The sequence below is a fragment of the Rhinatrema bivittatum genome, chromosome 5 (assembly GCF_901001135.1).
Source record: "Rhinatrema bivittatum chromosome 5, aRhiBiv1.1, whole genome shotgun sequence".
NCBI lineage: Eukaryota > Metazoa > Chordata > Amphibia > Gymnophiona > Rhinatrematidae > Rhinatrema > Rhinatrema bivittatum.
In genome coordinates, this window is record NC_042619.1 from 90,096,112 (window position 1) to 90,117,813 (window position 21,702).

General features: G+C 44.0%; 1 protein-coding gene across 1 annotated transcript in view; it reads right to left on the bottom strand.

The window, feature by feature from the left end:
• The window catches only part of ATP8A2 (ATPase phospholipid transporting 8A2), a 1,219,142-nt gene that overhangs the window by 902,257 nt on the left and 295,183 nt on the right, over positions 1-21,702 (bottom strand). Inside the window, exon 20 of the mRNA XM_029602569.1 lies at positions 1,594-1,663. Within this exon, the coding sequence (XP_029458429.1) occupies positions 1,594-1,663 (70 nt within the window). The remainder of the gene's footprint in view (positions 1-1,593; positions 1,664-21,702) is intronic.

Genomic DNA, 21,702 nt, shown 5'->3' on the forward strand with positions numbered 1-21,702 from the left:
TCCTTTAAGGGCTTGATTTACTGACTTACACAGGCTATTGAAAATTACCCTCTAAAAGTGGATTTTGCATGAAAAAATCCAGTTGGCTTTTAAAAATAAGGAGATGTTAAAATATTTTTGGAGATTTTATTTTATATTTAAAAAAAATAGATGGTTTGCTTAAGATAACTGTATTTTAGCAGAAATGTAATCACATTTGAAATATAGCAAATTTATTCCTGCAGGAACTAATGACAACTACATATCTATGGCCTTTGAGCAAGAGTAAAAATTGTTTTTGATGCATCTTCCTCATGCTTCCTTAGTCTTCTAGCTCAACCACAACTGGCACTGTCAGGAATTATGATTCCATGAACAGTTAATTTTCACCATATTTGTAACCCCTCCTACCTAGCCTAGCCATTGCAATGAAAATCTCCTAGCTGACAGGCACGGAGCATGGTCTCCTCTAAAACCTCATAAGAGAAGATGTGCGGCACACAAAGTCAGTCACTGTTCAATGCATTAAACCCCATATTTTATTGGATCAGAGACGACAACAAAGGAAACATTTAAGACACAAATACTTTTAAATATTCATAGTTACCCCAATTTGTGGACCAATATTCATAGTAACCCTAATTTGTGGACCACTTGTGGACCAAATTGGGGTTGCTATGAATATTTAAAAGTATTTGTGTCTTAAATGTTTCCTTTGTTGTCGCTGATCCAATAAAATTTGGGGTTTAATGCACTGAACAGTGACTGACTTTGTGTGCCACATATATCTTCTCTTTTTATATTTATTTTCATGTGTGTGCTGTTTACTCCACATATCTGCTCTGCTCCTCTAAAACCTGACATAAGCCCTCTCTTGAAGCAGACAGCTGCTAACTCTGGCACTCCTTCCCAGCCACCATCACAGCGGCTTTGAATATTTCCTCTGCAGCTTCCCTAGTCAGTGGAAGATATAGGAATCAAACCTGGGTTTCCCACATGTCAATGCTGCTTTGTAGCAGGCCAATCAAGTAACACAGATACATTCGGGTCTGATGGTACTCAGTAGTTAATATGTAATTTGTAAAAGTGTTTGTGAGAATGTCTGTCAGCAGCATGGACAGCGTTAAAATGTGTATGGTGTCTTCTCCTCATGAATACTCCTAAAATAAATATTTCCTTTTTTAAATCAAATATCTGGCAAATATCTCTTTTTGTGTCAGTTACAATTTGAGAAAGTCCACAAATTTCTTAAAGGTTGTCCCCTTAGAGGACACAAAGGTTTGAGGTGAATCAAACCTTCAATAAAAAGAGGCATCAGAAAGATGATGACAAGTAGACTGGGAACAATGCAAAATTAGCCTTCAGTCAATTTGGAAAGGATGGGGAACTATTTAATGTTTACAAAAAAGCAGCCAACTTTTTCCAAGCTGTCACTAGCTATATTCATTATTATCTAAGTTAACGCAATGATGACTTATTCACCTGTTTTGTACTTTTCATTTTTCCAGTTAAATAACCACAAAAGGGCTTTATCTCATGAACTGCCAGATCTATTGTTTGGGGAAAACTCCCAATTAAAGCTACATATAGTTTACATAAAATTAGCATACTTACAGCCCCCTTACAGTAGAGGCGCAGGTTCCCCGCTGGAGTTCGAACAATTACAGACATCCTCTTCCTGTTACTGTCAGAAACAAACCATGTTTCCTTGATTCTTATTTGTTACATGTTACTATACAGTTCAGCTATGTTTTTCCCACTATTTCTTAGTGATGAGAAAGAGATTTCATACTAGGGATGTGAATTGTTTTTTGACGATTTAAAAAAATCATCGATATTTTTTAAATCGTCAAAAATCGTTAGAGTGCGCGATACAATACAAATTCCCCCGATTTATCGTCAAAAATCATTAAATCGGGCATGGGAATTATTTGGGAGGAGGGCGAGAAAACCGGCACACCAAAACAACCCCTAAACCCACCCCGACCCTTTAAAACCAATCCCTTACCCTCCCCCACCCTCCCGAACCCCCCCAAAATGTTAAATTACCTGGTGGTCCAGTGGGGGGTGGGGGGTCCCGGCGCGATGTCCCGCTCTTGGGCCATCGGCGCCATTTTGGCTGCCACTAATATAAATGGCGCCGATGGCCCGATAAAAAAAAAATCCACCCGACCCTTTAAACTGACCCCCTTAGCCTCCCCCACCCTCCTGACCCCCCCCCAAACCTTTTAAAATTACCTGGTGGTCTGGGGGGGGGCGCGGGGAGCGATCTCCCGCTCTCGGGCCATCGGCTGCCACTCATAAAGATGGCACCGATGGCCCTTTGCCCTTACCATGTGACAGGGTATCTGTGCCATTGGCCGGCCCCTGTCACATGGTAGGAGCACTGGATGGCCGGCGCCATCTTAGCGCCGGCCATCCATTTTTTTTTAGCGCAGCTGATGACCTGGGAACGGGAGATCGCTCCCCACGGCCTCCCTGGACCACCAGGTATATGTAAAAAGTTTTTGGGGGGGGGGTCGGGAAAGTGGGGGAGGCTATGGGGGTAATTTTAAAGGGTCAGGGTGTTTTGTTTTTTTTTATTGGGGCGGGCCTCACTAAAAAAAATTAGTGATGTGAATTGGAATCGGAACCGATCCCAATTCACATCTCTAACGATCAGATTTCTCCCCCCCCCCCAGCCGAACCCGATCGTTAAAACAATCGGGCACACGATTCACATCCCTATTTCATACCACATTAATAAAATTTATGATAAACACTCAGAGCTCTGCAGCACTTGTCCTTCTCAATAACCTCCCATTTTTTTTACATCAGAGGAAAAATATGTTGCATTTGTTCCCATTTCTAAGCTTTGAAATGTTCATCTTTGCATTTCTATGGCATGCCCCTTTTCTCAGACTGACACCACAATGAATGACAGCTTTCTTTACAGATATGGATTGTCAGTACTTGAGTTCCATTGTGGTTCTGAAGCCTGGAAGTCACTGAAAAGCCTAGGTGCTGTAGAATTCTGAAAGCTTATAAGCTGTTCACTAAGCCAGCACTAGCAGTCAAAAGGCAAGGGATTTCTATCTATGCCCCTGTAGACATAGCATTTGGTGGAAACATTAGTTTAAAAATGTGCTAGATCTATTATTCTTTTCACTTCCCCAAAATAAGAATAAAATCAAGCTTAGTGTAAAAATAAGCTATGCTGAGGGTTAATTAGTAAGTTGCATACAGAGTGATTCAAACAAAAAGATTTATATACTGTATATTTTTTCAAAGCACTGCACTAAAAGGAATGGAAATATGCAAAAAGAAAAACTGCATTAGTCCATATTTATTATTTGGGAGTATTTTAATAAAATCCTAAATTCCCCCAACAGCCTCATCCTACAGCAGCAACAGGAAAGCTTGCAGTGTTTGTTCCCTTTCTTCCTGACACACAGAAGAGTCTTCAGCAGAAGCCCAACCCCCAATCACTCCACTGCATTGCCTGTAGTAACATAAGAAGCTAAGTTCCCATTATTATAATACTACATTACAATATATAAAAGAGGACCGATTTTTAAAACAGATGTTATTTCTAAAATCATAGTCTCAAACAGTAAATGATTATACTATTCCTTTACAATGATATACATTCAAGGTCTATGGTTGCCTCTCTATATTCTATTGCACCACTGCAATATTTAGGTTATGGCTGTTAGGCTTCATATAAATCAATATTGCTATTGTACCAGGTCAAGTTTGTGTTTACTTATTTAATTTATACATTTTTCCATTACTTTCTTCTGTCCTTTTTCCTGCACAGCTTCCTACTGACCATTGACGGCAATCCTAACGTCCGCGGTTTGGCTCTATCAGGCTTCTGAGAAGGCTGGGGTACCTCACAGAGTGGCTAACAGATGCTTGTAACTACAATAATAGCCTCACTAGCATACCCGGGAAATTTTGATTTCCAGTCACCCCGAGATTACCATGAATTCGAGGAGGGCGAGGGACTGGATGTGCATAAACATTCTCTCATACACACACACATTAACACACTCACATGTTCACGATCACTTTCACACACACTCATTCTTACATGCTAACTCTCATTCCTCATTCTCTGACACATTCTCACATGCTCATTTATACCTTTACTCCTCTCATTTTCCCACATACACACACATGCCCACTCACCTTCATGACCATGCTCATTTACACTTTCACTTCTCTTCTTCCTATACAAACACACACAACTCACAGACATGTTCTTCCCCTCCCCTGATATACTCCCTCCCCATGCACACACCCATTCACGTATATATAAACACACATACATGCCTTACCTCACATATACATACATGTTCTTCAAATATATGCACACTTAGTACCCCCTCCCCACTCACTACCTTTCCTGACCCCAAACTCACCAGCAGCAACAACCTCCTCCTGGGGTTGATGGGAGAACTCCTTCTTCCAGCCAATAGCAGCAATAGCATCTTCTGCTGCTGCTTCTGCCGTCAGCCTCCTCCCTTCCTGTCCCATCGGGCAATTGGAGACCTCTTCCCTTCCTCTTGCCAACACATGGGCCAATTCTGTAAAATGTACTCGGCCGTGCGCGCTGTTTAACACACAGTTAGTCGCGTGTGTTTGACGCGGTCTATACCCCTTATACTGTAAGGGGTTTAGCTCGTCGAAAATGCACGGCCAAACCCCCTGGAAACTAATAGCGCTCATCACATGCAAATGCATGTTGATGAGGCTATTAGTTAGTCACTCAGGATACCGAAAGTAAACTGTGTGGCCAATCCACATTTTACGCTCATAAATTAATGTCTGCCGAAGGGCATGCGTTAATTTATGAGCAACCTGAAAAAATGTACAGAAAAGCAGAAAATACTGCTTTTCTGTACACCTTCCAACTTAAATATCCTAGCAATATTAAGTAGGAGGAACCAAAAATGTTAAAATAAAAAGAATAAATAAAAATAAAAAATAAAAAAAATGTGCCAGCTGGTCCAGTTAGGAGAACGGATACTCAGTTTTAACAGTGTCTGTTTTCCTAACCAATGGCTGTCAGCGGATTCAGAAAACCGTTGCTCAAGAGATGATTTTCTGAACCCGCTGACAGAGCCACCTCGCCTAGGCTAAGGGGGCACTAGAGGCACATAATCATCCCTAGTGCCTCCTTTTAGCATGATCCCTCATTTAAATATAGGATCACACGCCCAGGAGAGGTGGCTGGGCGCGCGTTGGGAGAGTGGGCGCTCAACATTGAGTGACCATTCTCCCATGTTTCTTACTGAATCGACATAACAGTTGGGTAAAAGGGAGGAGGCAACCCATTGTCCGCAGGCTCAGGAAGAAGAAAGGAGGCCTCTGATTGGTCACAGGGCAGGGAAAACGAAGGAAGCATTCATTGGCCCATGTAGGCCAATCACACACCTTTCTGGTCTGACTGAGAGAGGAGTCTGGTACAGCTTGGCAGCTCAGAGACCTTTTTGGGGAAAAACTGCTCTTTTACCTGCCACTCTTTTACCTGTGATTTTTCAACGGCTGCACCAGCCTCTAATCCCCCTCTTTTTTCCCCACTAAAACAAGCAAGCTTGCTTATTTCTCCTCTCTCCCTCCCCACCCTTTCTTTGGTCTTGCAGCTGCTCTTCCCTAGGAACTACTAACCGGTTGAACTCTACTGCTGCTTCAAGAAACAAGCAGGCAAGTCCCCCTTTTTCTCTTTGCTTTTTGGGACACCTTCTGGGGCAGCAGGGACAGCTGTGTGGGCAGACACATGGGGAGAGCAGAGGCAACAGTCAAAAAGATTTTTTCCTTTCTCTAACTGTCATATCAGGAGCAGAAATGCCAAAAGGGAGACCAAGAGGATCAAAAAGCAAAATGCTTAAGACCCCTCTCCCTGAAGACAATGACTCAAAACCAATACCTGACCTTTCTCAAATAGAACCTTTAATGTTAAACCAAGGTGAAGTTATTTCTACTTCCCTCTCTTCCTGCCCTCAAGAGTCTAGACCCCAATAGAGTATGACACACCAACTCTCATCCCCTTTCATAACTGAAAAGGGGACAGAGAAGCCATTGTCAGACTCTGGGGAAAAGTCAGCAGGAAAGAGAGTTCAGAACTTCCTCCCCTCCTTCAAAGGATAAAATTTAAGAAGATCCAGGAGAGAATGGCACAGAAGAAAAAAGTAGCTGTGGAAAGAAGCCTTTAAATGGCCCTTCCCCTCTCCAGAAATACCAAAGGAAAAGATGATATTCACAAGCAAATATAACAAAGCAATCATCACTGACCCTAAGATAGACAACACCCAAGAGTACTGTCAGCTCCCCAAGTACACAGCATTCACTTCCCCACAGGGCTATCCACTTCTAGACAAGGAGGAAGTGAACCTTCTATCCCAGAGACCAAAGAGGAAAACACTCTGGTTACCCCCACCCCTCAGGAAAGCTCCATCACTGCTGCAGGCGGCCTCCAAGAAGAGGCTATTGAATCTCCAGCAGCTGAATACGAGTCTCAGAGAGAAAGCACTATGCCCATCCCTGAAGACAACCTCTTCATTGCAGGACAACCTCTGGAAGATGCAGCAATAGGGAAAAGGGTGGAACATGAGAAAAGATCTGGAACCCCTCCCTTCGCTGAGGACACTGAGCAAGTCACCCCTCCTGTAGAAGAAAGGGAAACTTCAGAAAATCAGAGGGGACACTTGGGAGAAGCAGATGGCGTATCTATCGCTGACTAGTCTCTACCAACCCTCTTGAGAGTGACTCCTCTTGAAGAGGAATCACTCTCCAGTGAGGAAAACAAGGAGCAGGAGACAATACAAGAAGATGCCCAAGAGATGGGTGCATCATTGAGAATCCCAGATTTTTAAGAAGAGGGATTGGCTGAGAAGGAAGAAGGAAGAAGGAGTGGGTGTTGTTCAGGAGCCAGAGACAACCCTGGATGTTTATGACTCCCAAGATAACAGATTAGTAGAGGTGGAGGAAGAGGAGACAGCCTCTCCCATTGAGCAGGAGCTGCAGCTGGGACCTAGAATAGTCCCTCTGACCTATCGATCTCCTCTCCCACTTCTGTTTCCAGGCCCCATAACCATCGCTGGACTTGCCAAATTTCGAGTACATTTTTCTCCTTCACTGCAAGCCATAAAAGTGTGGCAGGTCCTTCACAAGGAGAGATTAAGGCTCCCTTGAGAGAGAAGGTGAAAAAGCAAGGTCAGAAAGCGTCATCTAAATCATGACACCTAGCAAAGGAGAACTTGCCCACAAGAAAAGGACAGGCGAATATTGCCTGTTCAGTAAAAAAAGGTCCCACAAGACAAAGGAGGTATACGTAAACAGTACACATTTTCGTGTAAGATGATGCCAATCTTTAATATCCGAAATTACACCTCTGGTACAGCAAAAATAGTAGGCCCAAAAGGAATACTTGCATCCACAAAAGCAAGCGGGGAAGATGTCATCCTCTTCGCGTCTATGAAAGCAGTATTTCTTTCTTTTTTATTTATTTAATTAAAAACTCTTCTATACCATCGTTGAGTTAGATAACCATCACAACGGTTTACAAAAAGGCACATTAACGAAAAATATGAGTGGTATAGATTACAAATTAACCATGTGCCATCATAGAACGGTAACAATTTAGTGTCAAAAACTATGTGTGTCAGTTAAGCTAATTTGTTCGCAACATATTATGCGGTTTTAATTTAACATTAAAATGCATTTTGTAGGTTAAAAGTAATAACTTCTAGTTTGGTGCGTCCTTATCATTCACTAGAGGAGGGCATTAAAATAGGGAACACCACCCACTCTCTCTGAACGAACCAGGAACGAGGGTGATACTTTCAAATGTGCCACCCTACCTCCCGGATGATTCGTTGCAGCCGCATTTGAATGCCTTAGGGGAGGTGGTTTCTGAAATAACAAAAATTCCCCTAGGGCACCAGGAGAAAGAGCTACAGCATTTAAAATCCTACAGGTGATTATCCGGCTGCATGGAGGACGATGAGGAGTGACGGGGTGGTTCTGGGCTTATTACCTAGACCACCCCTATAAGGTGTACTACTCAGCCAGAGAGGAAAGGTGTTTCCATTGTCAGAACACAGGGCACACCAAGAGGCGGTGCCCTGAGGCAAAAGCACCTCCCCATGCCCCTAAGCCTAGGAAAGGGGCTGCAGCTCCGCGACCTGCAAAGCTGGAGGGTGTGGCTGCAGGACCATCAGAGCCCGAGAGAGGCAAAGACCAACCTGGTTCATCAGGGACAGGCCCACTAACTTCAGAGATTGGCTGTTAGGTGACCCCTAAAGTCACTTCTGTTCCTCCCCCAGAAATAGTGCTTAGAACTATCTCAAAAGAGAGGAAAAGGGCAGAACAACCAGAAGGAAGGGACAGATAAGGGAAAAAAGCCCCCAAAAGCTGCGACCTCTCCAAAGCCTAGAAGAGATGGAGATGCAGCCCAGCACAAGATTCCCCTCCTTGTATTGCCCCAAAAGATGAAGAACACCCGAGAGGGAATTGACAATGGCAAAAAGGAGATCCCGCAAGAAGGCTCTCCGTACCGGTGAGGCTACAAATTATCAGCCATCAGTCTCTTCAGAAGTCCTACAACTACTTCCACTGCCTTCCCCCTCCCCTCCTTACTCTCTCTTAGTTCAGAGAACAGAGTCAGCCAAAAGTGAACTCAGCGTCAAAAGAAAAGAGAAAGTGAAAGAAGTCACACGCTGTACAGAAGTGAATGTGACACACAATTTGAGAGTCCGTGTGGTAGACCCCTCTCTCCCCTTTCCTAAACACTGGAAATGGGAAAAGAAGGAGACAGACTTGGACAGCGAATGAAATGCCCTGATTTCCCTCTGGCAGGAAGGGCGTTTCTGCACTGTACCAACTTTGAGTGCAGAGACACCTTCCAACTCATATCCAGAATGGACAATCCCCCTTTCTTAGATCCGGAAGTCCAAGTGGAGAATCTACAGATGTCATTGTGATGGCTTGTGTAGTCATTTATAATATAGGTACCTTAATTACTGCTTTATAACATATGAGACTTATTGAAATGTTAAAATAGTTTTTTTTTCACATCTTAATATTTCTAAAACGGTAGCTTTAAAGACCCTGTATTGTTAAAATACCTTATTTAGTAGTGGAAGTTCACGTTAAGTTCACTTTGTTATTAAGGCTGGCCAATTAGGAGTCCAAAAAGGACATCTAGTTACTGGTAGATAACTTCTGTTGTGATTCCACAAGATGTGGGGAAACAGACTAGCCTCGTTCTTCCAGTATTGTTGAAGCAACGAACTGCCTTCCGCAGCTCATTACAGTACCTGCCTGTAAAACAGGTCTGGCCTGGCTGCTGTAAGCCGTGTCCGTAACGATAAGCTAAAGGACATTAAGGGGTACATTTTTGACTGCTAGTGTTTCCTTTCTGCCCACGGGCGGTGTTATTTTTTCGTTGAACACACTGACATCTTTTTACGTTCCTTTAATGAGAAGGTTGAAAAGACCAATTGCCCAAAAGCCAAAACCCAAAAAAACCTTGACAGCCATGCTTTTTGTATCCAAAAAAACATAATGGGATACCTCAGTTTTAAAGTTGGACATGTTCTCCTCTTTTTCCCCTGCGTGGCACCATGGGATGTGGAAACCACGCTTCATTTGATCTTCACTCTTTGTTTGCTGAGGCGGAGCGCCTTCGGGTTCAAAATAGGTCTGGTCTGGCTGAGAGAGGAGTCAGATGCAGCTTGGCAGCTCTGAAACCCTTTTTGGGGGGAAAAACTGCTCTTTTTCCCTGCCACTCTTTTAGCTGTGGTTTTTCAACGGCTGCACCAGCCTCTAATCCCCCCTTTTTTCCCACTAAAACAAGCAAGCTTGCTTATTTCTCCTCTCTCCCTCCCCCACCCTTTCTTTGGCCTTGCAGCTGCTCTTCCCCAGGAACTGTTAACCGGTTGAACTCTACTGCTGCTTCAAGAAACAAGCAGGTAAGTCCCCCCTATTTCTCTTTGCTTTTTGGGCCACCTTCTGGGGCTGCAGGGACAGCTGTGTGGGCAGACACCCTGGGGAGAGTAGAGGCAACAGTCAAAAAGATTTTTTTCTTTCTCTGTCATATCAGGAGCAGAAAAAAAAGTTTCTTTAGGAAATACCAAAAGGGAGACCAAGAGGGTCAAAAAGCAAAATGCTCAGGACCCCTTCTTCCTGAAGACAATGACTCAAACCCAATACCTGACCTTTCTCAAACAGAACCTTTAATGTTAAACCAAGGTGAAGTTATTTCTACTTCCCTCTCTTCCTGCCCTCAAGAGTCTAGATCCCAACAAAGTAAGACAGGCCAACTCTCACCCCCTTTCATAACTGAAAAGGGAGACATTAAAGCTCCCCTGAGGAAAGAGGTAAAAACAAAGGAAGATCAGATGTGCCATCTAAGTTAGGAAACTTGACAATGGAGACTCAGCCATGAGAAAAGGTTAGGCAGGTATTTCCTATTCAACAAAAAAAGAACCCACGAGTCAAGGGAAGTGTGGGTAGGCAGCATACGCTTTCATGTAAGATGCTGCCAGGCTTTAACATCCGTGACTAAGCCTTCGCTGCAGCAAAACTAGTGGGCCCTGAGGATTACTTGCAGCCACAAAAGCAAGCGGGGATGCTGTCATCTTCTTTGCTTCCTTGACCGCAGTACCAAAGGCACTAAGGGAGGACATTAAAGTAGGGGGCAATACCCAGCGGCTACAGCCCCTGAAAGAATCAGGAACAAGGGTGGTAGTTTCAAATGTGCCACCCTACCTCCTGGATGATTTGTTGCAGCCCCATCTGAGTGCCCTAGGGGAGGTGGTCTCTGGAATCACCAGAATACCCCTGGGGCACCAGGAAGCATAGGTACGGCATGTAAAATCTTATCGGTGCCAGGTGATTATCCAGCTGCACGGAGGATGGAGAGGGGTGAAGGGGTGGTTTTGGGTTTATTTCCTAGACAACCCTTATAAGGTGTACTTCTCAGCAGGCGAGGAGAGGTGTTTCCGCTGTCAGAGCACAAGATGGTGCCCTGAGGTGAGAGCACCTGCCCCTGCCCCTGCCCCCAAACCCAAGAAAGGTATTATGGCTCCGCGACCCATGAAGTCACAGAGTGTGGCTGTGGGACCATCAGAGCCCGAGAGGAGAATTAATCAACCCGGTTCATCAGGGACAGGTCCACTGATCTATGGGCCTGGAGGTCAAGTACCCCCCAAAGACACCTTTTTTCTTCCCCCAGGAAAAGCACCTGATAAAGGGCAGAACTATTAGAAGGGAGAGAACAGATAGGGGAAAGAAGCCCCCAAAACCTTCCACATCTTCAAGGCTTAGGAGAGATGGAGATCCAGCACAGCATGAGACTCCCACCCTGTTGCTGCCCCAACAGATGATGAATGAAAATCCCAAGAGGGAGCTGGCAAAGGCAAAGGGGAGATCCCGAAAAAGGACCCCCAATACTAGCGAGTCTATGAACTCTCAACCATCAGCCTCCCCAGAAGCCTTACAACCACTATCATTACCTTCCCCTTCTTCTCCATCTTGCTCTTAGTTCAGAGACCAGAATCAGATAAAGCTGAATTCAAAGTCAAAAGAAGAAAAGAGAACATAAGAACATAAGAAAAAGCCATACTGGGTCAGACCAAGGGTCCATCAATCCCAGCATCCTGTTTCCAACAGTGGCCAATCCAGGCCATAAGAACCTGGCAAGTACCCAAAAACTAAGTCTATTCCATGTTACCATTGCTAATGGCAGTGGCTATTCTCTAAGTGAACTTAATAGCAGGTAATGGACTTCTCCTCCAAAAACTTATCCAATCCTTTTTTAAACACAGCTATACTAACTGCACTAACCACATCCTCTCGCAACAAATTCCAGAGTTTAATTGTGCGTTGAGTAAAAAAGAACTTTCTCCGATTAGTTTTAAATGTGCCCAATGCTAACTTCATGGAGTGCCCCCTAGTCTTTCTACTATCCGAAAGAGTAAATAACCGATTCACATCTACCCGTTCTAGACCTCTCATGATTTTAAACACCTCTATCATATCCCCCCTCAGTCGTCTCTTCTCCAAGCTGAAAAATCCTAACCTTTTCAGTCTTTCCTCATAGGGGAGTTGTTCCATTCCCCTTATCTTTTTGGTAGCCCTTCTCTGTACCTTCTCCATCGCAATTATATCTTTTTTGAGATGCGGCGACCAGAATTGTACACAGTATTCAAGGTGTGGTCTCACCATGGAGCGATACAGAGGCATTATGACATTTTCCGTTTTATTCACCATTCCCTTTCTAATAATTCCCAACATTCTGTTTGCTTTTTTGACTGCCGCAGCACACTGTACTGACGATTTCAATGTGTTATCCACTATGACACCTAGATCTCTTTCTTGGGTTGTAGCACCTAATATGGAACCCAACATTGTGTAATTATAGCATGGGTTATTTTTCCCTATATGCATCACCTTGCACTTATCCACATTAAATTTCATCTGCAGAGAGAGTTAAAGAAGTCACATGCTGTACAGCAGTGAATGCATTACATAATGCGATAGTTCCTATGGTAGACCCCATCCCTCCTTCTCCTAAACATAGAAAATGGGAAAAGAGGGAACTGACTTGGACCAAGAACTAAATGCTCTGATTCCCCTTTGGCAGGAAGAGGGATTCTGCACTAGAGATGTGAATCGTGTGCCAGATCGTCTTAACGATCAGATTCGGCTGGGGGGGGGGGGGGGGGGGGGAATCTGAACGTTAAGATATGTAAATTGGAATTGTTTCCGATTCCAATTCACATCGCTAATTTTTTTTTTAGGGAGGCCCGCGATGCTAAAAAAAACAACCCACCCGACCCTTTAAATCGACCCCACCCTCCCGACTCCCCCCAAAACCTTTTAAAATTACCTGGTGGTCCAGGGGGGCCTCGGGGGGCCTCGGGGAGAGATCTCTATACTCTATATCTCTATACTATACGCTATAATAGGGGCTGATGAGTAAAGATGGCCGGCGCCATCTTTAAAGATGGCACCGGCCATCCAGTGCTCCTACCATGTGACAGGGGCCGGCCAATGGCACGGATACCCTGTCACATGGTAAGGGCAAAGGGGCATCAGCGCCATTTTTTTTAGAACAGCTGATGCCTGGGAACGGGAAATCTCTCCCCGAGGCCCCCCTGGATCTCTCCTCTCCCCAAGGCCCCCCTGGATCTCTCCCCGAGGCCCCCCTGGACCACCAGGTAATTTTAAAAGGTTTTGGGGGGGTCGGGAGGGTGGGGTCGATTTAAAGGGTCGGGTGGGTTTATTTTTAGCGGCACGGGCCTCCCTAAAAAAAAAGGTTCGGGAGGGTGGGGGAGGCTAAGGGGGGTCGATTTAAAGGGTCGGGTGGGTTTTTATTTTTATCGGGCCATCGATGCCATTTTAATTAGTGGTAGCCAAAATGGCGCCGATGGCCCGAGAGCGGGAGATCGCGCCGGGACCCCTCCCCCACACTGGACCACCAGGTAATTTAACATTTTGGGGGGGTTCGGAGGGTGGGGGAGGGTAAGGAATTGGTTTTAAAGGGTCGGGGTGGGTTTAGGGGTTGTTTTGGTGTGCCGGTTTTCCCGCCCTCCCCCAAATAATTCCTGTGCCCTATTTAACGATAAATCGGGGGCATTTGTATTGTATCGTGCACTCTAACGATTTAGGATGATTTTAAAATTAACTGACGATAATTTTAATTGTTCAAAAACGATTCACATCCCTATTCTGCACTGTACCAGCATTAAGTGCAGAGTGACTCTCCAGCTTGGGTCCAGAATGGACAAACCCCCTTCTTAGTTCCAGGAATCCGAGCACAGAAAGATCCTGAGAGGTATGTAGAGAGTCTGACAAGGTTACACCCCCCCTCCCCCCAAAGTACAGGGGCCAGAACTTTCAAGTTCCACTTTATAAAGTAAGAGGAAATCCAAGACGGTAAAGGAACAGGACTTAAACAGCACTATATATCACTGGTGCTACTGATTCTTGCTTGCTTTTTTTTTTTTTTTTTCATCTTTTTGCTCTCTGTTAGCATAATTTTACTAAGGAACTATGATTCCTACAGCTATTTACACTTTAGGAATATAATTTATTGACTTGCATTAATGAACTCATTGTGATGCCAGAATGGGCTCCAGTCCATAATCCTCTAGGAGGGCAGATTTGGTGACGTGGTAGTGCTGGAATACTTCTACTGGACAGTGGAGGAACGAGGGAATTGGTGCAACTTTTTCCTATTTATATTTAGCATTTTGCGGCTGGCCAGTCAGGAGTTCCTTGCTCCCGACGTCACGCGTGCAGGAGATCGCCCCGCTGGACCCCCAGGGACTTTTGGCCAACTTGGGGGGGCCTCCTGACCCCCACAAGACTTGCCAAAAGTCCAGCGGGGGTCCGGGGGCGATCTCCTGCACGCGTGACGTCGGGAGCCAGGAACCAAAATGGCGCCGGCGCTACCTTTGCCCTGTCACATGATAAGGGCAAAGGGCCACCGGCACCATTTCTCAACGCAGCCGTGGCCAGAGAGAGAAGGAGATCGCGTCGGGACCCCACCCCCCACTGGACCCCAGGTAATTTAAAACATTTTGGGGGGGTTCGGGAGGGTGGGGGATTTGTTTTAAAGGTTCGGGGTGGGTTTTAGGGTTTTTTTGGTGTGCCGGTTTTCTCGCGCCCTATTTAACGATACAATACAAATGCCCCTGATGATAAATCGTGGGCATTTGTATTGTATCGTGCACTCTAACGATTTTGGACGATTTTAAAATTATCTGACGATAATTTTAATCGTTCAAAAACGATTCACATCCCTAATGAACACTGCCTTCATAGTATCTTTTAATTCTGGCAGACCAGGGGAGAAGACCTAACTCATAGTCTGAACCACCAAACTTTTATATGACAGCTTGCAACACTGCCACCGAGCCATTCTGATTGCTATCTTACACATGTTAAATGGCTTTAGCGTTCACACTAAGCTGTGCTCCATTTGCCCCAAATGCAATGTGTTTGCTCAGTTCCATCAAATGACTAGTGAGAGAAGTAAAAGTGCTGGTGGCTGAAAGGAATCAGTAAATTTTTGGTTGGGATATTGTTTTTTTAAAAGTATTGGGGCAAAGTTAACTATTTGGGAATATTATTTAGTGTGTTTGTGTGTTTGTGCCTTTAATAGTCAGAAAGGCAGTGAATAAACAAGTTAGACTGTATTTTTAAATAGTCAGTCAATAAGGTAGCTAGTAAGCAGTAGGTAGTGTTAGACTGTTTGTATTTTTAAATAGTCAGTCAATAAGGTAGCTAGTAAGCAGTAGGTAGTGTGTTTATTTTTAAAAGTCTGCAGAACTGAGTGTTCTGCAGACTTTTAAAGAACTGAGTGTTTGTATTTAATACAAACTGAGTGTTTGTATTGAAAAAAAAACCCCACAAACCCCCCCCCCCCCAAAAAAAAAAAAAAGTAGCCAGAAGCTAGAAATAAGCTAGGAGCAGTGTATACCTAAGTAAAAAAGTTAAATAGTTCAGCTCAGTTACTCACCTTGGAAAGGTGTTGAGGTAGTGTGATTGGGTTTGAATAGGGACCACATTTGTTAATCAAGAGAGCAGTGAGTCACTCTGGCTGACTAACTGAAGTTAGACAGTTTGTATTTCTCAGTGGAAGGGAGTGGACAGTGGAGTGCCTCAGGGATCTGTATTGGGACCTTTACTTTTCAATATATTTATAAATGATCTGGAAAGAAATACGACGAGTGAAATAATCAAATTTGCAGATGACACAAAATTGTTCAGAGTAGTTAAATCACAAGCAGATTGTGATAAATTGCAGGAAGACCTTGTAAGACTGGAAAATTGGGCATCCAAATGGCAGATGAAAGTTAATGTGGATAAGTGCAAGGTGATGCATATAGGGAAAACTAACCCATGCTATAATTACACAATGTTGGGTTCCATATTAGGTGCTACAACCCAAGAAAGAGATCTAGGCGTCATAGTGGATAACACATTGAAATCGTCGGTTCAGTGTGCTGCGGCAGTCAAAAAAGCAAACAGAATGTTGGGAATTATTAGAAAGGGAATGGTGAATAAAACGGAAAATGTCATAATGCCTCTGTATCGCTCCATGGTGAGACCGCACCTTGAATACTGTGTACAATTCTGGTCGCCGCATCTCAAAAGGGATATAATTGCGATGGAGAAGGTACAGAGAAGGGCTACCAAAATGATAAGGGGAATGGAACAGCTCCCCTATGAGGAAAGACTAAAGAGTTTAGGACTTTTCAGCTTGGAGAAGAGATGGCTGAGGGGGAATATGATAGAGATGTTTAAAATTATGAGAGGTCTAGAACGGGTAGATGTGAATCGGTTATTTACTCTTTCGGATAATAGAAAGACTAGGGGGCACTCCATGAAGTTAGCATGGGGCACATTTAAAACTAATCGGAGAAAGCTCTTTTTTACTCAACACACAATTAAACTCTGGAATTTGTTGCCAGAGGATGTGGTTAGTGCAGTTAGTATAACCTTCACTGTTCCTTGTAATAATGTTCAATAGTTGATTGTTATTGTTCTATGTTCTATGTAAAAAACCCCAGTCTAATCTACCAGACCAGGGCAACCTTTTCGTTACTTGTAAACCGGACTGATTTGTATTGCATACAGGAATTCCGGTATATAAAAATTAAAAATAAATAAAATAAATAGCTGTGTTTAAAAAAGGATTGGATAAGTTCTTGGAGGAGAAGTCCATTACCTTCTATTAAGTTCACTTAGAGAATAGCCACTGCCATTAGCAATGGTAACATGGAATAGACTTAGTTTTTGGGTACTTGCCAGGTTCTTATGGCCACTGTTGGAAACAGGATGCTGGGCTTGATGGACCCTTGGTCTGACCCAGTATGGCATTTTCTTATGTTCTTATGTTCTAATTTTCTCAGAGAGGTCTTGAAATGCAATGTGGTTGGAATAAGGCTAAACTGACAAAACGCTTGTCATTCAAATCGAGATCAGAGAGAAAATTTTGGATTACTATGGCATTTCCCATACACTGTATGCACCAGTGGTTTGCCAGTCTTTTCTGTTTAGAACATACTTAAGAGCCTGAGAAAATAAAGATGCATATTACAAACTCAATAAAAATGAACAAATTTAAACATTTTGTTTAAAATGTTAAGACCGAGATGTTTCACATTCTTATCACGAAAAATATTTTTAGCATATGCAATGATAGTACTATAGAAGTGGCATTTTGTTAAGATCAGCATAGTGAGCCCTGGCTGTCCTGTGACATACATTTGTTTTCCAAATGGGGCTTCTTCCTCTGAACAGAGCATCTATGTGTCTTGAGTGACACACAGTTAAGATCATCTGCATTAAAGCACACATATAGATTGATGACAGTTGTTTTTGTAAAAATGGAAAGCACAAAAAAATCCCCATACATCTTTATGCCTGGTGCACATGGATAAAATTGTCAACAGGAATTAAAATGTCAAAACATTTTCAATCATCTGTCTAAAGTAGTTCCCCCCAAAACTGACAGGAGTAAAAAAAAATACACTGGTTATTTGGAAAGAATTAACAATGCATAATGAAATACATCCTTAGGACATCAATTCTAAAAAGGTCAAATAGAAAGGCATTCCAACTACAGTAAGCATTTCGAGCTCCATATTCATACACTATGGGGCGGATTTTAAAAGGCCTGCGCGTGTAAATCCTTCCGGATTTACGCACGCAGGGCCCTCGCGTGCCGGCGCGCCTATAGCCCCGGGACGCGCGTAAGTCCCGGGGCTTTCGAAAAGGGGCAGGAGGGGGTGTGTCCGGGGCGTTCCCGAAACGACATGGCGTTTCGGGGGCGTGCCGCGGCGTTTCAGGGGCGGGCCCAGGGGCGTGGTGCCGGTCCGGGGGCGTGGTCGAGGCCTCCGGACCAGCCCCCGGGACCGGAGGACGGAGCGGGGCTGCCAGCCGGCGCGTGCAAAGTTACGCCTGCTTTCAGGGGGGGATTTAGATAGGGCCGGGGGGGTGGGTTAGGTAGGGGAAGGGAGGGGAAGGTGGGGGAGGGCGAAGGAAAGTTCCCTCCGAGGCCGCTCCGAAATCGGAGCGGCCTCGGAAGGAATAGGCAGTGCGCGCTGGGCTCGGCGCACGTAGGTTGCACAAATGTGCACCCTCTTGCGCGCGCCGACCCCAGATTTTATAAGATACGCACGGCTACGCGCATATCTTATAAAATCCAGCGTACTTTTGTTCGCGCCTGGTGTGCGAACAAAAGTATGTGATCGCGTATTTTTTAAAGATCTACCCCTATGTGTCTTGGCTGGTTAGTAGGATAACCTTATTTTCCTAACTAACAGGGTACGTTCAGCAAATACCTGGTTACGTTTATCCAGCTAACTTTAGGGCAGGTCAGTGGCATGACCAGAGTTAGCCGGATAACTTATCCAGATAAGTTATCCGGCTAACTCTGCTCCTCCCTAGAACGTCTCCTGCCTGCCCCTGACTTATCTGGCTAAAAATGCTTTATTTGCCATTTAAATGGACAACTATTGAGTTATCCATCTAAATGGCTTCTGAATATGGACCTCTTAATACTTACAACATACAACTGAAAATCCATAGGATCTCAATTCTGCCATATTTAAAGATAACTTCAACAACCAGTCATCAAGGAAACCCCCTGACACGTGGTGATGTGCGGTCACTATATCTAGGGCAACCACGCGTCAGGGGGTTCCCTTGATGACTGGTTGTTGAAGATCTCTTACAAAAAGGGAACAAGGTTGGTTGTTATTTAGTGAATATTTAAAGATAAGCAAAAATTCTCCTCCCTGTCATAGATCCTTGTTATAAAAACATAAATACTTTATTAGTTTAATGCATTAAAGCCCGATGTAATGCCAGCCTTAAAACAGCAGGCAGTCTCCTTTAATAGTCTGGATTTTAACAAATTGCTGGAGAAGTTGGAATCAAACTTGGCAGTTGCTTGTACAGTGATTATAACTTGTGTTTTGGACCCTGATAGGGACTTGTTGTTAAAAATGTTTTTTAAGGATAAAGATGTTTCCTTTTTGAATTGTTAAGAGTGTATATTTCCAGATGTTTCTAAAGCTATGCAGAGAAAAAGGAAACAATTTCTCTTGTTGAAGCCAAGAGGGGCGTAGTTAGGAAGTTTATTTTTCTTGAGATTCCCAGCTTTATGTTCAATTAAGCTCCAAGGGAATAGATATATACATTTTTTTTTTGTCTGTCCCAGTTGACTGCTTTCCTTTATAACAAATCCATGGCTGTTTCAAATGTGCAAGCAAGTCCACCTGAAGGTAGACCAGTTATCTAAATTAAAGGGATTATTCGATGGATTGAAAATGTCGATGTGTTTGTTTCTTTTTCTTATAATGTATCTTGTAATTTTCCTTAATTTGTGACTTGGATCTTGCAATTTGTGGACTTGTGAGTTTGACCTATGTTATCTATTTCTTGATACAATTCTTTAGGAACAGTTTAGCTGGCAGGTTCTCTTTTCCTTTGCAAGAATTTTACTGGTATTATTTGAAAATCATATAAATAATTAAGACAGCAGAAAACTCACATTAACATGTCAGTTTTAATGCTGGTTAATATATAGTCCCCATAATATTTGATATGCAAAAAGTTTTCTAAATAACATATGACATAAACCAATAAGGCTATTTGTATAAAACAGAAATTCTTTTACATAAAAAAAAGGAAGCCAGTCAGCCAAGGATAGCATTAATGTAGAGAACATATATTTTTGCCCTCACATTGCCCTGACAAGCTAAATTATATCCCCATTCACCTGAGACTGATTTCATGAGCTCACATGTAAGTTATTAGTATGTGTTATATTCTAATAGGCAATATGTATATAGTATGAGCTTGAAATTTGAGATTTCCGGTGTGTAGCAGCATCCTGATGTTCAGAATGAGGGCAGCAAATATGATATATCAAGCAGGAGGTAACAGTCTTTTCATATTCACTAAATTTCTAATGAACAAAGGACAGAAAGTATTGTGAATGAGAAAATATGGATACATGCAAATGCATTTAGCCAATGTTATATAGTTGATGGTATGCTTCTGATGTGGCTGATGAACACTAAATCTGAGACATTCAGCACTTTACATTCAGGTTTTGCTGTTGGAGATTGTCAAGTAGAATTTTTCCTAACGTGATGAACTGGATTATTTCTAATCTGAGTCCTTATATAAACTTCCTAAACAGGAGGAAGCCCCTCCCCCTCCCCAAATATAAAGTGCATATAGGATTAAACTCTCATGGATCCTTCTCATCAAGACTCAAAGACTCCATGGCAGATAAATTCTTCCTTGCATTTCATTTATTTTTTTCACTGGATATGTTTATATATATATATATATATATATATATATGCAGCGTGGCAACTATCAATCCGTGTAGTATGCAACACTGCACGGATTGATAGTTGTTTATAACAGTGGCTCAACAGCAAGGATATGCAAATTCAAATTACAGAGATTCAGAAACACAGCCCTACAGAATCACAGTTAGGTGCACTCATCCAAAGCTTGAATCCTATTCTATCTTGAAGAAACACAATTTAACATTAAAATGACTACCAAAATTTAATCTAGAGCACCCCTTTCCTACAGATTTTCTGTTATGATTCTGCTTGTGGGATAGGCCCACAAGCAGCCTCTCACCTTTTCCAGCCAGCTTCTCTGCCGTCTGCCTGCCTCGTTGCCGCGCTCTTCGTGCAGCTGGAGCCATATCTTCTGCTCTTGCAGCCTGGAGGCCACTGCTGGTGCTCCTTTGCAGTCAGGCGACCACCCACGTCTTTCCCTCGCACGGCGGGCCTTGCCGCCGTACTCCGATGCGGCCAGGAGGCCGCCTACACCGTATTCATGTGGCAGGAGCCACTGCCGTGTTCCGTAGTGGGCCTACCGCCATCACTTCTCTTCCTTGCAGCCTGGAGGCCGCCGACCCTACTTCTTGGCGGCCTGGAGCCGCTGCCATCATCCTGCCTTTGCAGCAGGAGCTGCCGACGTCTTCTTCCTCTCTGCGGCCCGTAGGCCACCGACGCTGTGGTTTCTTTGTGGCATGGAGCTGCTCTCACCAGGACTGTCCTGCAGCAGGAGCTGCCAACCAGCTTCCTCTTCTGCAGTCGGGAGGCTGCCCTGGAGCTCCTCTTCGTGGCCCAGAGCCTCCGACACCTCGGGCCTGCTTCCTCTGCTTACAGAATGGCTGCTGTCCCTGGTCCTGCCTCCTTAGGCGCATGGCCGTGCCTCTTCAGCCTATTTAAAGGGCCAGTCCTTCTGGTTCCTCCTCATCATGTCATCCTGGGTGTTCCTCGTCAGCCCTACAAACGTGCTCAGCCTTCAGTTCCTCTTTGCCTTCGCAAGAAGTCACTCATGGAGTTGGACTGCTCCTGGAACCTCCGTTCCAGCTCTTCGGTCCAGGAGTCTCCGATGATATCCCCCTCCGCTTCTTTAAGGCACTCTGTTCTTCGTGGGAATTCCCTTTGTGGTTCCTGATCCTGATCCTTGTCTTCATATTCGTTCCATGTCCTAGTCTCTTGTCGGATCCTGTGTTCCTGTCCACTGATGTCTCCATCCGATGTCTTTGTCCTCAGATGTCTCTGTCTTCAGATGACCTTGCTTCCAGATGTCCTTGTCTTCCCTGATGTCCGTCTCAGATGCCCTGTTTGCAGATGTCATCCTCTGGAGTAGTGCTTGCCCATAGACGTCCAGCTG